Source organism: Chaetodon trifascialis, chromosome 1 (assembly GCF_039877785.1).
Source record: "Chaetodon trifascialis isolate fChaTrf1 chromosome 1, fChaTrf1.hap1, whole genome shotgun sequence".
In the NCBI taxonomy this organism is placed as follows: Eukaryota; Metazoa; Chordata; class Actinopteri; order Chaetodontiformes; family Chaetodontidae; genus Chaetodon; species Chaetodon trifascialis.
Genome location: NC_092056.1, coordinates 2,306,908 through 2,323,917, shown reverse-complemented (window position 1 = coordinate 2,323,917; position 17,010 = coordinate 2,306,908). Strand labels below are relative to the sequence as shown.

At 40.9% G+C, this 17,010-nt stretch overlaps 2 protein-coding genes across 2 annotated transcripts; one reads left to right on the top strand and one right to left on the bottom strand.

Moving 5' to 3' along the window:
- Nucleotides 1-3,843: 3,843 nt before the first annotated feature.
- Nucleotides 3,844-8,075, bottom strand: sirt3 (sirtuin 3). The gene is made up of 8 exons (XM_070964303.1): nt 7,543-8,075; nt 7,420-7,471; nt 6,556-6,729; nt 6,231-6,463; nt 6,040-6,140; nt 5,561-5,722; nt 5,249-5,458; nt 3,844-5,098 (listed from the first exon to the last, which is right to left on the bottom strand). Exons 1-8 carry the CDS (start codon nt 7,622-7,624, stop codon nt 5,075-5,077), a joined length of 1,038 nt encoding a protein of 345 aa, XP_070820404.1. The 5' UTR covers nt 7,625-8,075; the 3' UTR covers nt 3,844-5,074.
- A 13-nt stretch (nt 8,076-8,088) lies between these two features.
- On the top strand, nt 8,089-13,358 carry psmd13 (proteasome 26S subunit, non-ATPase 13). The gene is made up of 13 exons (XM_070964290.1): nt 8,089-8,297; nt 9,268-9,346; nt 9,737-9,771; nt 9,868-9,923; nt 10,011-10,054; nt 10,285-10,371; nt 10,894-11,065; nt 11,170-11,249; nt 11,350-11,475; nt 11,846-11,908; nt 12,308-12,388; nt 12,634-12,750; nt 13,034-13,358. The coding sequence occupies exons 1-13, from the start codon at nt 8,197-8,199 to the stop codon at nt 13,127-13,129; spliced, it is 1,137 nt and encodes a 378-aa protein (XP_070820391.1). The 5' UTR covers nt 8,089-8,196; the 3' UTR covers nt 13,130-13,358.
- The last annotated feature ends 3,652 nt before the right edge of the window (nt 13,359-17,010 follow it).

The following is a 17,010-nucleotide window of genomic DNA, read 5'->3' as shown; positions in this document are numbered from 1 at the left end:
GATATATGTTGCACTTCTGGGTCCATGTTGCCATTTAATGATGTCCTTTCTTGATCCAAGAAATGATGGTGCGGAAAGCTCCAGAAAACAGCTAAACACAAACTTCCCTGACGGAGAGGAGCTTCTCTCCACCTTCAGTTGGTCTGTACATCAGCCTCGGCTGAAGTTACGGTCTGCAGGTTCCAGTGAACGATGTGGGATTTGTCCGGAGCCTGCTCTGCCTGAAAGGATGGACTCAGGGCAGAAATGCCCCCAATTGCAGAAAGAGGGAAAAAGCTTCAACAGACCAGAACGTCAAAGCAGCTTCATGACGAAAATACAAATCCTCTAGGTCAGACGTTAATCTTCACTTTCTTCTATGAGCTTAAAGGAACAGTTTGACATTTTGGGAAGTACGCCTATTTGTTGCAAACAGTTCGATGATAAGATCAACACCACTCTCATGTCTGTGCGCTAAATATGAAATAGTCAGCTGCTGGTTAGCTTAGCTTAGCTTAGCTTAGCACAAAGACTGGAAACAGCTAGCCTGGGTTTGACTACAGATAACATCTGTGTACCAGCACGTTTTATTTTTTCAATTCGTACAAAAACCAAACCGAGTCTTTTTGCTAAGCTAGGCTAAGCTAAGCTAAGCTAAGCTAAACCACGGCTCCTGGCAGTATGAGAGTGGTATAAATCACTTCATCTAAATCTCAGAGTATCTCCCTAAATGTTGAACTCTTCCTTTAATGCAAAACATTAACATTCACATCAGGCCTCACGAAGCTGTCAGAAGTCATAAAACATGAACGTTCTTGTCCAAAATCTCCAACTGATCAATGGACTGAGGAAGAAGAGGCCGTTCAGAGGAAACCAGACAGTAACCGGAGGAGCAGAACAGGGAAGATCATCCAGACGCTCGCTCTCTGAACTGAGCGTGAATCACTACAAACCTTCATAAAGACCAACATGCACAGTTGAAACCGCAGCTGTTTCAGTGTTTCGCATGTGTGCAGACAGAACACATTCATACAGTACTGAGGAGCAATCTGCCTTAAATTCAAAGGATGTCCTGTGTGTCGTGATCGAACCTTCAGAATACTGAGGGCATTACAGCAGCACCGTCTTTGTGAGATCTCTGAAACGTCAAAAATATATCTGAGCTAACACTCATCAACACCCTCCGACTGCTGCACGAGGCTGAGGAGTAATATGATTAATTCTGGAGCTGCGAGGCCGAGGAGGACAGGGTGAACATCTTCTTTCTGACAGTTTCACTTTTACGGTAAAAATTCTCCTCTGCTTCTCTGGAGGTTATGTCACTACAGCTGCCTGCCTATTCTCTTTATACAAAAACCTTTTCTTGTCTCAACAAGATCCTTTACATGTTGAAATAACTTATGACTGTTCTCGTTACTGCCACATGCCAAATTATTCCATACTTTATCTAATAAACAAATCACTTTATCTCGACTCCAATTCCAAAAAAAGGTGCGTAAAACGTCAATGAAACAGAATTTGCTGATCCTTGTTGACATAAACTCAACTGAAAACAGGACAAAGTCAGTATATTTCATGTTTTTCCTCAGCAGCTTCATTGATGTCTGTAAATATCTGATGCAGCGACACGTTTCACAGACTGAAAGATGTGAAACGCCCCAAAAACACCTGTTTGGATCGTTCCACAGGTAAACAGGTTGACTGGTAACAGGTGAGACGATCATGATTGGGTCTGAAAGGAGCATCCTGGAAAGGCTTCCTGCTTTATTTGCGTTTTACATGGCGTCGTCGTTTCCAGCTCTGAATCATCTCATTTCCCTCTAAAACTTTTACTTTTGCTACTTGAAACACTCAGCAGGACACCTGCTCGGATTGATCGATTTTATTTTCATTCATTTCATTTTTAACTGAGTAACATTTGCTTTCAAAAATGTTCTGTATGTATGATGTTGAATAATAGGAAACTCAGCTTAATGAGTGTCTGTTTTTATCCTGTAAAGATTTGTGAAAAAGTGGTTTTATGACCTGAAACTGAAAGTACTCTGCAGGACGGCTTCACTCTGGCTGATATTGTCCTTTCAGCCATGACTTCCTGTCCTGTAGCACAGCTTGTTTGTTACTGCCTGTGCCTACTGTACGCCATATCCACGTTTTATGTGGAAACCTTTCTAATAAAGTGTGTCATCAATCTAAATGTCCCAGCGGCCTTGAGCTGAAATCTAAATCAGCTCAGTTTGAGGTCAGTGTGGTCGAACGCCTCATGCTGAGCAACCAGACTGAATACCAGACGTGATTTTAGAAACCTTTCACTGAAAACAGAAACACAGTCACAGTTCAGTGCCAGTGTATGTCAAAGGTCTCCTTGTATATTGGGGGCGACAGATGGGTATTTTTTAAGTATTGGTGGGACATGAAAGAACACGTGGTTACACCCTCATATAGATGTTCATTTAACTCCAATGTAAACCCACAGGGACTGTGGACGACAGAGACAGGTGACGTCGTACAAAGAACAAGAAAGTCTGCGTCAGGACGAGGTCGGGGAGGGTGGATGGATGGATGGATGGATGGATGGATGGATGGATGGATGGATGGATGGATGGATGGATCAATGTCTAAATTTCAAGTCAATCCACCCGATAGTAGTTGAGATACTTCATTTAGGACCAATCACACCACTACAGTGACCAAAAATACAAATCTGGGTGAATCATGGTCACCCTGTTTGAATGTGAAAGCATGACCAGAAACCAAACACAATGAACTCCGCAGTGTGCTAATGAACGTCATTAATAATCCTAAGAAGATATTAAAAAATGGGGCAGTGACGGTAACGCAGTGAGAAGACTTTGTTTAAGCACCGAAGTCCCTTTAATGAGCACACAGACGCTTTAATGAAGGGAAAACGTTCCTCGCAGCAGATGATATGCAGCATGTGACAGAACCGTTTCTCGTTATCGAGACGTCGGCAGCACCTTAAAAACACCTTCTTCTCCAGGACCGAGACGAAGCGCAGGTGAAAATTGGATCGAGGTGTGAGGAAAATGTGAAGCAGGTGTTGAATTTGATCAAATCTGTCACGAGCCTCAAAACTACAAACACGACGAGGCTCGTTGATCTCACAGCGAAGACGGACTCACTGTTTCTCAGCTGGAGGAACTCACATGAACTCAGGTCACATGGTGTGAGAGAGAAGGTGGACTTCATCAGACCACTTTTATGATCGAGGGTTTTAACTACAACAAAGCTGGTGCTGAGGAAGCACCTCAACGGAGCCACAGACGATCACACGCCTGGACGAGGCGTTCACGTGCTGCAGCTGAAGGCTTAGTAATTCAAACTGACATCAGTCTCAGACTGAGATTTGCTTGATCAGTTTGCACCATTAAAACTTGAGAAATGTCTAATAAAGTCTTTAACAGAGGTGGACTGTAACGAAGAACATAACTCAAATACTGAATCTGAGGTACTTGTACTTTACTTGAGTCTTTTCATGACTCTTTCAACTTCTACTCCTTTCACTCCATTACATTTATCGGACAGCTTTAGTTAGCAGTTAGTACTTTTACTTAAGTAAAGTACCTTAACACTTCCTCCACCTCTGGACTTCAGTGATGTGTAAATCTGTTGCTGGGGAACATCTGCAGCACTGTCTAATCAAAATCTACCAAGTATGTAAAAAAGAAGTCAGTGTAGCGTCACGAGCTGTAGGGTCACTTCTAAAATCACACTTTCAGGATGTCAAACTTCATACATGCAGATATATAATACATGTGAATAGTACATATGCAAACCACTTCTGAGTTTGTAGTATTAATGTAGTTTAAAGTGAAGAGTGAAATATCAGATTTTCACGACACACTTCAGTTCCCCTGACGTTTATTGCTCTGGTTGAGTTTTAATGAGACGTTATAAAACACATTAGAGACGAACTCTGTGCAGCTTTGTGTCTCTTCCACATCCTTCATTCTGTTTTAGCTTGAAGAGCATTCAAACAGAGACCTTTGTCTCAGGACAGGTTGTCCTCTGGCTCCCTCTGCTGGTTAAAAGTATACTGAGTCTTGATGTGAAGGTTCCACTTCATGAGTCTGGTCACCAAATGCCACACTGCATGAAATACTACGAAGCCCAGCATATGTTCTTCCTCTGAGCCTCAGAGCTCCACTGTCCAAAAACTATTAAAACACACCAGTGAGCCTCACTGTTGATCCTTCATCACCATGAACACACACACTGTACTTTATTTTGACACACACACCGTCCTGCTGCCACACTCACCACAGCACCAAATGTGGATCAATCCGCCGCTGAAAATAGTCCCAGCAAATGCACAAATGCTTCCTGTTTGTTTGACAAAAACTACAGTGAGCAGCTGTTTTAGGAAATCACTTTTTGTTCAAATGGAACTTTTACAGAGTATAATATCCAAGATGGTTCAGTGTTTCCCAACAGTTTCGATTCAGCACGAACCTTCAGTCTGTTTTACAAATAAATGTGAAGATGATGAAGACAATGGCACAGATTTTTCTGCATATGAGTCTGTTAAAATCTATTAAAAGGCTAAAATCTCTTTCTTAATTATATATATATACAGACATGATAGTGATTTCTAAGAGTGTATGAAAAATTGTGCCTTAAATGTTAATTTTCTAAAGACTTCATTCTTACAGTCAAAGATTGTTTCTGAGGAGAATAAAGAAAATAAAGAATAAACAAAATAAATTATTGTTTATCTTATTTGGTCAATGCGGTCAATCAGCTGAGGTTATTTATTGAACATATCACCTCACAAATAGAAAATTCTGCAACAATTTTTACTTTCTGTTGTGCCTGAAAAGCACCTGGATTTTTCATCACTGTGTCACTTACCTGCACTTTACTGATATTTGAGAACATTTCATTTTTGCTGCATTTCCAGTGTAGCAGTTCATTATTTTCCCTTCTGTGAGCTTCCATTGATAAAACCAATAATCCCAGTATTAGCACGTGAACCTCAGTAAAACCATGGGCACAAGTCAGCCGGGTCTATTCTTGCAGTGTTGGTGTTTTCATGGCTGAGTGCAGTGAAAAGGTCAAACCTCCAGCTTCATGTTGGTCACTCTTCTGTCTTTGTTGTGGCCTGCAGATAAAAGCACACACGATAACATGACGTTAGCTAATTCTGTAAAGAAAGAGAGCGAGCTGTGACAAACCCGCTGCCCACCGTCAAACAGTACACAAAGTTAGTAACTAGATCTCACTTGAACCGATGGCCAAAACACACACTCACTCTCTCAGCACCGGCCGCCATCAGGGCGTCCAGCTCCTGAGTCCAGCCGATGGCATCCACCAGGGCTTGCACGCCGCTGACCACGTCGCCCAGCTGCACGACGTCCTGAGGCCGGCGGCGCCAGGCGAACGGCCCCACCAGGTCCCTGTTGATGAGCAGACGGGGCACAGAGCTGCGCACAGCTCCTGACAGACTGGCAAAGGGCTCCACCTGCAGGGCAAAGACCCAATAACATCACGTTTCCAAAGCAGGTGGAATTTCAGCTGGAGAAACATCAGAAACATGATGCGGTCTGACGGCGGCGGCGCTCACCTCCAGTGAGGTACCCATGACGATCAGGAGGTCCGCCAGCGGGAAGTCTGTCAGGTACTTGAAGAAGTGATGGGGAAGCTCCTCCCCAAAAAACACAATGTCGGGCTTGACCACGCCCTTACAGGTGGGACACTTGGGGACCGTCCCTCTCATCACGTCCGGCTGATGAGACATGGAAACAGAACGCAGATTTACCATCGATCTCAATCATGAGAACGGGACAGATGGACAACCAGAAAACACAAATATAAATGCAAGTGACTGTTTTTCAAAATTCAGCCAGAAACACTGCGTGTGGAAGTCAGCTGAACATCTGTTCACTGCTGGGATCAAAAACATCACTTAAAAGATTTCTCCACAGGAAAATATATGAAACGTCTCTCATTAAAAAAACATAAATGGCTGCAACATGATAAACCATGTCTGAAATACTGTGCTCAGTCTGGGGCTGCAGTTTACAGTATTTGGTTCTCACTCACTCGCAGCTCCTCTCCCTCGTATTTCCTCCGGCACACAGTGCAGGTGGCGGTGGCAAATGTCCCATGAGCTTCCACCAACATCTCAGGAGGAATCCCTGCCACTTAATACAGACACACGTACAGGTAAACAAGCATGATGATGGTGTCGTATCAAAAACAATGCAAAGAGAAGCAAAGGTCTGAGTGCATACGTCTCTCCAGCCCGTCGATGTTCTGCGTGTACATCCTGAGCAGCTGACCCTTCTTGTGGAGCAGCCGGACAAAATGATGGGTCAGATTGGGCTGATAGTTTCCTGGATACAGCTCTTTGGCCAGGGTGAAGAAGGGTTGAGGGTTCTGATGGAAAAAGCTGATCTCGAATATGGCCTCAGCGTAAGGCAGGTCGTACTGCTGCAGGTTGTTGTAGAGGCCGCTGCCTGGAGACCTGCGAGGGAACAAGGTGCTGATAGACCCCCACAACACTCCTGATATTTTCAGGTTTTTAGAAACTCCAGAAACCACATCTAAGCTTTTCACCTGAAATCTGGGATGCCGCTCGGCGTGCTGATCCCAGCTCCGGCCATCACCACCACCCTCTTGTACTGCTGCTCTTTGATGTTCTTGGCGATGTCCTCCAGGGTGTGCGGCTCCTCGCCGGCACCGCCGCCACGGGAGAATAACCCTCGAGTCCATCTGGGAGAGTTTGTTTGTCTGTGAAGAAGCAAAAGGGGGATGAAGGAGTTTGTGATGTTTGTCTGCACAGAGATGCACAGAAATTGTACAACGAATATCTTTGGATTTTGGACTGTTAAAGAAACCCTGATGGACATTTCTAACTATATTCTAACTATTATTTGACATTTTTTAGACCTAACAATTAATCAAGTATTCAGGATATTGTAACAACAGTTGTGAAAGACACATTTTCTTTAAAAAGCTTGTTATTGATGGTCATCACGTTAGAGAAACAGTGAGAAGACAAACACTTTCCTGACATCTAGTTCCTCTGAGACAGATTCATTAATGACTTTGAAGTGTTAATTTAGAAGAACAAAACTGCATTTTATGGTTTATTAATTAAGCCCCAGTGTCCTTACAATAGTGCATGATGAGCGTGAACACACTCTCAGCCGTACCTGAGGACACAGCATTTCTCAGGTATGAACTGTTTTTCTCACTGAGGATGTAAAAATGATTATCATAAAGCAGATGTTCACTTAAAATTCTGCAACCATCTTTAATTAACATAAACAGACTGCTTGCACACAGCTGTATAACTGCAGCTTTATTAACTCATGTCATAACCCTGCATGTTGATTGTAATCCTCATTTTAATGGCAAACATGGAGAGGGCTGGTAAAATGTTTGGGTCCTGCTGTCTGGTTAGGACTAGGACTGTACCTGCACAAAGCTGCTGAACCCGGAGCTGGACACAAACTCTTTTGGCTCAAGCCTACAAAAAACAAGACATAAGTCACTTATAAAATCCTTCTTCTTCATTTCAGCTCTCTGCTGTCTACTGACCGTTTGTTCTCCAGCACAGGCTGCGATACAAACAGCAAAGTCTGACAGGTGACATGACTGAGGAGCTCACTGAAGGAGCCATAACACAACAGTCAGCAAACTGAACTACCCGCAGAGTTTTAGCGCATGAGTCCAACTGACACCGTCTTACACAAGCAGATCCCTAAACACGGACACGAGCTCTTAACACAGTTTCCCCACCGACAATCGGATAAAATAGCTAACTAATGACCTATGTTTTCCTGCTGAAATGTACTGTTGTCGTCCTTTGACCTCCTTATGACGCGAAGCGGAGTACCGTAATATATGATGTAGCTAGCATAATTTTAGCTGGCTACACAAAGCAGTCTGGTTTTTCAGCCATCAAGCTTCGGTCACTTGTTTCTTTCTGTTTTCAGTTGTCCGTTTATTCATTAAAAACGGGGCAAAAATTTAAACCGTAAGCGGACAAGAAATCAATACTGGAAAAGAAAATCTTGGCTAACACTTTGCTAAATAGCTAGCTAGATTTTAGAAACGCCTCCTTTATTTCCCATCATCCTTTGCGTTCAGCAGCAGGGCAGACCCACAACACAGCAGGCTACTTGACGTTAGCTGAGAATTCAACTACAGTTTTCGGTCCCTAATAAAATTTAACTTGAGGTTGTCGCTACGATGAAAGATGTTACTGGGTACCTCAAACAACAGCAGAGCAACAGCTCCACGCCGGAGATGGCGGCAGAGTGGCACACGTTGGAGGAGTTTTACAACAAAAGGTAAAAAGCAGTACAGGTCAGCTAGCTAATGTTCTAATGCCTTGCTGGCGCTAAGCTAGCTAAGGTTAGCTAGCTCATTCATTGGAAATGCACGCTGAGTCATGCACAGAGCTAGCGTTAGCTGAGGTTTGGCTAATGTTAGCCGCAAGTTTTATTCTTAAAGATCAGAGCGGAAACTTGACCTGAAATATTCTTTTTGAACATATAAATCATCCACGTCATTTCAATATCATTTAGTGGTTTGAAGCTTTGAATCAAGCACCTGAAATGACGATGTGGAAGGCAAAGTTTAACAGTCTGTCACAAGTTTTCGTAGCTGTTTGCTATCGTGAATGCTATGGATGAGGCAATGCACTAGAAGAATAGTTTTATTAGTTTAATTAGGTGCAGAATTGTAAGTCGTTGTCATTGTGAAGGTTTATACTGACTCTGAAAAGAGTTGTGTATGCATCAAAATTCAAATGTCCATCATTAGTTAACTGTGTTTAAAGTAAACAAAAAAAAGCTTAAATGACTTGATAAACAGCATAGAGACTCAGAGTAGTCAATATACATGGGTTAGACACATTAACATAAAAAACACCTTGTAGAATAAACAGCTCCTAAGTAAAAAATATTTTTACCTCTTTTGGACCTTCTATGATTTGTTTTTACAACATTGGGGCATAAAAGATGTCATTAAGGTTATCTGCTTACATACACCTTAATCATCATCAGTGACTCGCCAACCACCGATATCAATCAGTGCCACTCACCATCTGTTTAATAAGTTTAAGTTGAATAGAGACGTGTGTAATCAAGGTATGACAAATCAGTTTCACCTGCATCTGAGAGCTCCATGTGTTTGTTAGCTGATCTCCTTGCCTGAACCACTCATATCTTCATGTAGTTTTTGGAAGACAGTTGCAGTGATTGCCTGTAGTTCAGATGAGCGGATGGCTATAACAGACACTGTGTGTTTTATTGACAGATTGTGGCATCAGTTGACTCTGAAGCTGACAGACTTTGTCAAAGATCCTTGCTTCAAAACAGGAGATGGCCTCATACAGGTAACTGCATGACAGGCACATGTTGTGTACTTGTGCCACAATGGATGAGACAGGACGAAGTACGATGCACGTATTTCTATGTGTGTTGTCAGAGTTTTGTACCATGTTGTGACTTGTCTGTAATAAACTTGCATAACTTTTTAAATTTAGTGGTTGCATCTAAATTTCTTTGAGGACTCTTCTTAGCCCAGTCATATCAGAAATTGGCCACTCCACTCATATTACACAAGCACTGAGCATACCATCATAAATACTTAAACTGTGAGATGCTTTGAAATACACAAACACAGCATTGTTACCTTTAAATCTATTTTTTGGGAATTTGTTTTCAGTGAAATAGAAATGTTATATTTTGCTGTCATCTAACCTTCCCCCCCCCTTTTCTTAAAGCTCTACGACAATTTCCTCAGTGACTTCGAACACAGGTGAGATGAGTCAGCCCATGTTACACCTGCCAATTCAGTATTTTCTGCTTATTTGCTTGTTTTGATCCTAATTTATTATTTTTGCTCTCTTATTAGAATCAACCCATTGTCCCTCATGGAGATCATACTGTATGTTGCGAGACAGATGCAAGGTAAGGCTGACCTGATGCAGCAGGGAATAGTTCTTCACAGAATACACTTTTTTCATATTTTATGATATGATGTTTTTTTATTTGTAGATCCAAAAGAAGCCATTACTTTTCTCGAGAAGACCAAGGAAAAGGTACGATGAATGACACCAACATCACAGACTTTGAATTATCACAGTAAAACAGTTTAAACACAAACTGAACATTATTACCTTCACAAAGGGAGAATTGTTTGCAGGGCTGTTGTATTTGACGGCATTAGCTTTAGGTGGGTGTACCTAATAAACTGTCAACTAAGTGTAAATGATGGAATTTTGTAAACTGTATTTTTAATCGAACTTTGTTATGCCTCTGATTGGTTCAGGTGAAAAGCAGCGAAGAAGCCGTCATTCTCTGCAAGACGTCAATCGGCAACCTTAAACTGGAGATCAATGATCTTCCTGCCACAAAGGTAAAGGCTCCTAATATGTCTTCAAGCTGCTGATGCAAAAAACATGCCTCACACCTTTCACATATACAAAGTAATGGCACATTTCAAACATCAGGCTGCTGCTAATATGGTGTGTCAGTAATGCAGAGTTTCAAACACTATCAGCTATTAAACAAAACAACAGTAGTGCATACCCAATTATAAAAACCGTCCTAGAACATTTATAGTATTACTAATCTGTCAGGTGATGTTATTTCCAATTTCCTGAACTGTTAAAAGTACAAGTCAGTGCTGAGTTTCTGCTAACAGTATAATGCAGTAACTAACAGAGCACATGGGAGCAAATCAAAATGAGACTTTATATTAAAATATTAAGAATTATACTTAGCAAACAGAGGAAATTAGAAATAAAGGCCTGCCCTAATACAAGCCTGCCTCAGATAAAGGCCTCTTACCTTCTGCAGCTGAGGCAAATAAAGGCCCCGGTCACTATTTGGGGAAATTCAGTAACCACCCGTTGCTTCTTTGTCTGTTCACCCCCAGAAACTCATTGAGGAGGTCGAGGAAATGCTGAATAACTTGCCCGGGGTGACGTCAGTCCACGGCCGGTTTTATGACCTCTCTAGCAAATATTATCGCATCATTGGGAACCACGCCTCCTACTACAAGGATGCTCTGCGCTATCTTGGATGCGTGGACATTAAAGACCTTCCAGGTGAGCAAAGACATGATGGGAAACATTTGCACTTGATTTCAGGCGAGTGGAGCGCAGAGCATCATTCATATTAACGGCTGAATGGTTGAATGTTCTTACTACAGAGACAGAGAAGCAGGAGAGGGCATTCACACTGGGACTCGCCGGACTCTTAGGAGAAGGAGTTTACAACTTCGGCGAGCTGGTGGGATTTTCTTTGAGCTCTGTGGTCATCATGTGTTTCTCACTGCCAGTCTTTCAGCTGAAGCATGTTGACAATGAGGACATCTGCTGTGTCTTTGCAGCTGATGCATCCTGTGCTGGAGTCGCTGAGGAACACAGACAAACAGTGGCTCATTGATACACTTTATGCCTTCAATGGAGGCAATGTGGAGAAATTCCAGAGTTTCAAGTCTGCCTGGGGCCAACAGGTGATTAACATCATTTGTACTGATCATTTCTATTTGCATTGTAACAGTTCAACATATACTGAGACAGTAAGGGTCGAATGCATCCACTCTGATCCGCATATAAGGACTAAAACAGATGCTGTGCAGTGAGGTCAAGCCTACTAATTTGATCATTTGTTTGACGTGAGTGTTGATTCATATTTGAGTGTGTAACATTTAGAATAGAAACCTGTTTGACAGTGTTTGATAATGTGAACAAACAAAATCGCTCTCATGAGTAAAACTCCCGCTTTAAGACCTGAATATGTGGAACCTCCTCAGAGGATTGTCTCTTGCACGTGATCACTGTTGTTTGGCAACTGTCTAATTCATTTTTCTCTCTTGGTTGTAGCCTGATCTTGCGACACATGAAGCTAAACTGATGCAGAAGATCCAGCTGCTCTGTGTGATGGAGGTGAGATTCAAAAGACAGTGAGACTCCAAACAGGAGCTTTAAGACTGAAGGCCCAGTCACACCAGTGTTAAGCTGAAGTAAAATCAGTTCACTGTAGTGGAATTGCTGCAGTCAATAGAAATACGTCTCTTGAATGAACTGTGTTAACTTATTGACTGGTTAACGATGAAGCTACACACAATGTCACCAAGAATCCAGCAGCTATTTTATGAACAGTCTTAGACGAATCTTGCAAAGCCACTTTCTGGCCTGTAACCACACAGATAATCCACACCAACAAACCAAATCTTTCTGATGTTGGTTCTTTTCTGACACCTCACATGTGACACTGATGATGTCACCGTGAAGTTTAAAAAAATAAAAATATGAGATCACTTAAAATGTCTCCTTTCTTTCCAGATGACTTTCACCCGTCCAGCAAACCACAGACAGCTCACCTTCACTGAGATCGCTCAGAGTGCCAAAATCCCCGTGAATGAGGTCAGTTGGATGACAAGTGTATTTAATCAGCCTATTCATAAATGTCAATAAAACCTTGACCGTGATTAGTGTGATCAACTTTGATTACCAGAGAGTGTAACTTGCTGTTTTAATGCCTGTACAGAGCAGATCTTCAAGTTATTTTTACGTTTTATTTGTCAAATTGCTTCAAGTTTTGATGTATCACAAAAGAAAATGAAGTGATGGTGTTAGTGTCTGATGCTCTGTATGTTTGTCTCCTGCAGGTGGAGCTTCTGGTGATGAAGGCTCTGTCTGTGGGCCTGATCAAAGGTAACATTGATGAGGTGGACCAGAAGGTGCAGATGACCTGGGTGCAGCCCAGAGTGCTGGACCTGCAGCAGGTGAGTCCTCATTTTCTGCTATCAAAAGAGAAATTTGCTCTTTTTATCAGCATAGTGTTCATCTCAACATGAATCATGACACCGACAGCAGCACAAAGTAGATCAGAACTTAAAGCAGCTGCAAGACAGGTTTCAGTTTCTGAAGGAAAAAACAAACGACGTCAGCAGTAACTTAGCAGCAAACTACACTGGTAAAACATCAGAATCGGACCAGAAGTGAAAGTCACCAGCAGTTTGGGCTTGACCTGCTGGTTTTATGCTCACCTGTTGTTGATGGTTTCAGATCAAAGGTATGAAGGAGCGTTTGGACTTCTGGTGCAGTGACGTGAAGAACATGGCCATGCTGGTGGAGCAGCAGGCCCACGACATCCTCACCTGAACCAGCTCCCCTTCAGTCCACAGGAAAACCTCACTTCTTCACCATTTCTGTTTTGTATTGTTTCTCTTTCTATCAGATGTTCATTCTTCTGTTGTCACTGTTTATTACAACCTGTAAATTACACTGTGGAGTTTTACAAAATAAACATCTGGTTGTGACATTATAATCCTCAACATATGGACAGAAAATATCGTCTAAAACACAAATAAAACTACCAGAAAGAACATCATATTCATCCCTGCAAGTTATTATTTGTCTGAATTTTCAGAGTTTTTACAAACCAAACACTTGATTAATGGAGAGAAAAACACTTAAATATAAACAAGTTGCTGTTGAGTAACAATAATCTAATGTAATAATGTTATGTAATAATAATAAAATATATAATATATAAATATAAATAAAACTGTCAAAGGGGACATTATTCTCTATGGAATACTTTTAAAGCTATTGTCCTGATTATGCTTCGAAGTAATATTTTTTTAAAAAGTTGTATTTGTACATAGATAGATTTTTTTTTTTTTTTTTTTTTTTTTAATTAGGTATTAGTATTTGTCAAGGGTCTGAATACTCCCTCCACCACCAGATGAAATGAAGTTAAATGTCAGGAGTGTTAGCTGCTAAATGTAGCACCACAAACATTTCGCTGCACTGCCTGCTAAAATGTTAAAGGCTAATGGCTCCATCAGGCGCTGCGGTGAAAGGCTAACAGCTAACGGCTAACGACTGTGAAAGGCGCCATGGAGCTCCGGGCGGGATGCTGTCACGGTGATGTGTAACAGGTATGATGTTTACTGTGTTCACCATCCTAACATATGCTAACTAGCTTTACCACAAAGTAATTAGTGGCTAACTTAAAACTTAAGTATCAACAGACTGACAGCTGTAGCTACTACGATATTCCACCACGAGGCTAACGTTCAGAAAACAAGCTTTTGCTGAGTGAATTTAGCGATTTATTTTACATGAACATCTCATTATGTTGTAATGGCTAATGCTAGCAAACAATTGTATGTTACTTATGGCTTCTTTGTTAGCCACTAAATGCTACACTACGTTTACCCGCTAGCTAGCTGCTAACTTCGTCTACTGTTCAGACTAAAGTAACTACACAGGATTTTAATTTTACTCAGCTACTGCTTTTAGACTTGTGCTGCCTGTACTTCTACTTTTGAAGTAAGTGCAGTTAATAGTTTTCTTCTTCATCATATAAATTTGAGGTAGCCTGTATTTACATATCACTTCAGCCTGTTTGTTTCCTGGTGTAAGCCTCATAAAGCACCTAAAAATTAGATGTAGCTGCTTTTTTTTTTTTTTTTTTGACCCTTTTGTCTATATTTGGATCAGATTGTACCTTAAGTGTTTTGTGACATTTAAAGTTCATTTCATGTCAAAGGGAATATTTCTTCTACGTTAATTCGATGGTGATGTGGCTGCTGGGATTCCAGATGTAAAACATGTGTGAAGCTATAAAATGTGAAACCACTGAATAATATATGAAGACCTCTCTGAGATTATGAGTTTACATGGCAGAAAGTACAGTGAGCATGAAACAGCTTTTTATCCAAGAGACAGAAACCAGAGACAGTTTTCTCTGGATTTATATTAAATCTTTATGTATTCTGTGAGTAAAACAACACATTACACAAATGAATCTAACTCAACCATTAATGACACATTTGTACAACTTTTCTTTAGTAATATGAAGTGATTACAGGCCCATACATTAAACTCACCTTTCCTGTAACATGCATTAAAAACACATTTAGTGAAATACAGTATAAATTTGAGGTACTGTTTTGTGAAGTACTTCTACTCCAATACATTTATGAGGGAAATATTGTACTTTTTACTTCACTGTGATTATCTTACAGCTTTAGTTGCATACAGAATAAGATTTTTGCACCAAACCATAAAGAAAAACTAAAGATGATGAAATGATTAGTAGATCAATCCATCGCTTATCAAATGTGAGGATTTGCTGCTTTTCTTTGTAATAATTTTCAGTTACTTTCAATAATTTGAGGTCACTTAGATTTACAGTTATGTTGGCCTTTCTCACTATTTTCAGAATGTTTAACAGATCTGAACACTTCTTCAAGCACTGCTGTAAATGACAGCACAAATGTTATTGAAGGTTTCAGCTCAGGTGTAATCCAGCACCCAGTGTGTGTGTTGTGTGTATTTATGCTCGTCTGCATGTTGTGTCGGGGTCGGTGTCGTTTATATTTTGTATTATTGATCTCAATCTGTGATGTATGTAGTGGAGTGAAAAGTGCAATATTTCCCTTTGAGTTGCAGTGTATAAAGTAGTAGAAAATGGAAAATCAAGTACAAATACCTCAGAATAGTACTTATGTAAGGACAGCACTTGAGACATGTGGTGATTGTGAAGGTGAGCGTTCGGTGCTTTCACTGCGTCTGCTGGTGGATCAAATGTGTTCTGAATTTACGATCAATTTATTTGTCCGAATGAGGAAATGAAGCTTGAGAAGCTGCCCAGTTTTCCGATGGAGCCAAACAAACGATGAAAGTAAGAAGAGGCAGAATATCCGATGTGTGATCCGTGTAGTGTGAACATAGCTGACATACGCTGTACGCAGAAAATGAACAAGTATTATATAGATTAGAATAAAGCAATTAAATAGAACAGCACGTGTAAAGGTATCACTAAAGGAAGAAATATGCATATTTCATACGTGTGTGTATAGACGAACACATATATAAAATAGGTGCAGTATCGGTGTAATATGCAAGTTATGCTGCAAAAAACTTTAGTAGTGGGAATGAAAGGTCACAGTGTGAAAATGTGCATTAGAACTGAGTCCAGCAGACTGAGAGGAAGAGAAGAACATTTATTTATGCAGAAAAAAGTGCAGAAAGCAGAAAAACCATCATGATCAGACAGAAATGAAGATATTCAGTATGAAGAGCTGAAACATGTCTGCTCGGATCTGCTCTTTAGCATGTGATAAATGCCCTGAAGAGGTTTTTTTCTGCCTCATTTAAGGTCTTTTCTTCCATGAAAAAGTGTGCAGACGCCATGTTTGTTCTCATTGTTGATCGATATAAAAGAGCTGAACGGAGGACGGCTCTGTGTTCTGTGGATGGTTGACGTGCTTCAGCGAACACTTTGGTCGCGTTCGACCCAAAGACACAGCAGTGCGTTGAGTACGCAGTTGTTACGACTGTGCTTTAACATGCCTGCTGCAGACATATTATTACTACACAAAGACATAAAAATATGCTTATTTCCTTCCCTGCTGAGAGTTGTAGATGAGAAGATTGACAGCACTCTCACGTCTGTACGCTAAGTGTGAAGCTACTGCCAGCAGGCTGGTTAGCTTAGCTTCACATACAGACTGGAAACAAGGGGAAGCCGCAGCCTGACTCCATCAGCAGTAATAAAACTCACCTACCAGAACTCTAATTGATCCTGTCACCTAATTTGCAGCATAAAAGCAAATAAGTGCATTTACCAAATGTCAAACCATTAAAGGAAAACTGAGGCGTCGTCATGTCATGTTCGTCGCCTCCTGCAGGTCTCAGTAATGAACCTCCTCTCTGAACGCAGACGCTGTGTCTGCTGTCCACCTTTGACCTCCTCGTCACCTGTCAGCTTCTGCTCAGGTGTCTGACTGCACATGACCATTATTTTCATTTTCAGTTGGGCTGTTGATTACTTTTATACACTTAATCTGCTCGTTTTGTCTTCCATAAAAGCAAATCAAATTTGGGAAGCAGATACTTCTAAACTTTCCTTGTTATCCAATTAATTTATCTAATTTATCCAATTAATTGATCGTGGATCAACATATGGTAGTTTTAAAAAAAAAGAAAAATTTGACAAAATATGAAAAAATATATAAATTCTACAAAAA

Coding starts and splice junctions, on each gene's coding strand:
- psmd13 (XM_070964290.1), top strand. CDS start 8,197: ATGAAAGATGTTACTGGGTACCTCAAACAACAGCAGAGCAACAGCTCC. Junction 10,372..10,893: donor ATGATCTTCCTGCCACAAAG/GTAAAGGCTCCT, acceptor GTTCACCCCCAG/AAACTCATTGAGGAGGTCGA. Junction 11,476..11,845: donor AGTCTGCCTGGGGCCAACAG/GTGATTAACATC, acceptor TCTTGGTTGTAG/CCTGATCTTGCGACACATGA.
- sirt3 (XM_070964303.1), bottom strand. CDS start 7,624: ATGGCTCCTTCAGTGAGCTCCTCAGTCATGTCACCTGTCAGACTTTGC. Junction 6,141..6,230: donor CATCGACGGGCTGGAGAGAC/GTATGCACTCAG, acceptor GTCTGTATTAAG/TGGCAGGGATTCCTCCTGAG. Junction 5,723..6,039: donor ACGAGGGAGAGGAGCTGCGA/GTGAGTGAGAAC, acceptor ATGTCTCATCAG/CCGGACGTGATGAGAGGGAC.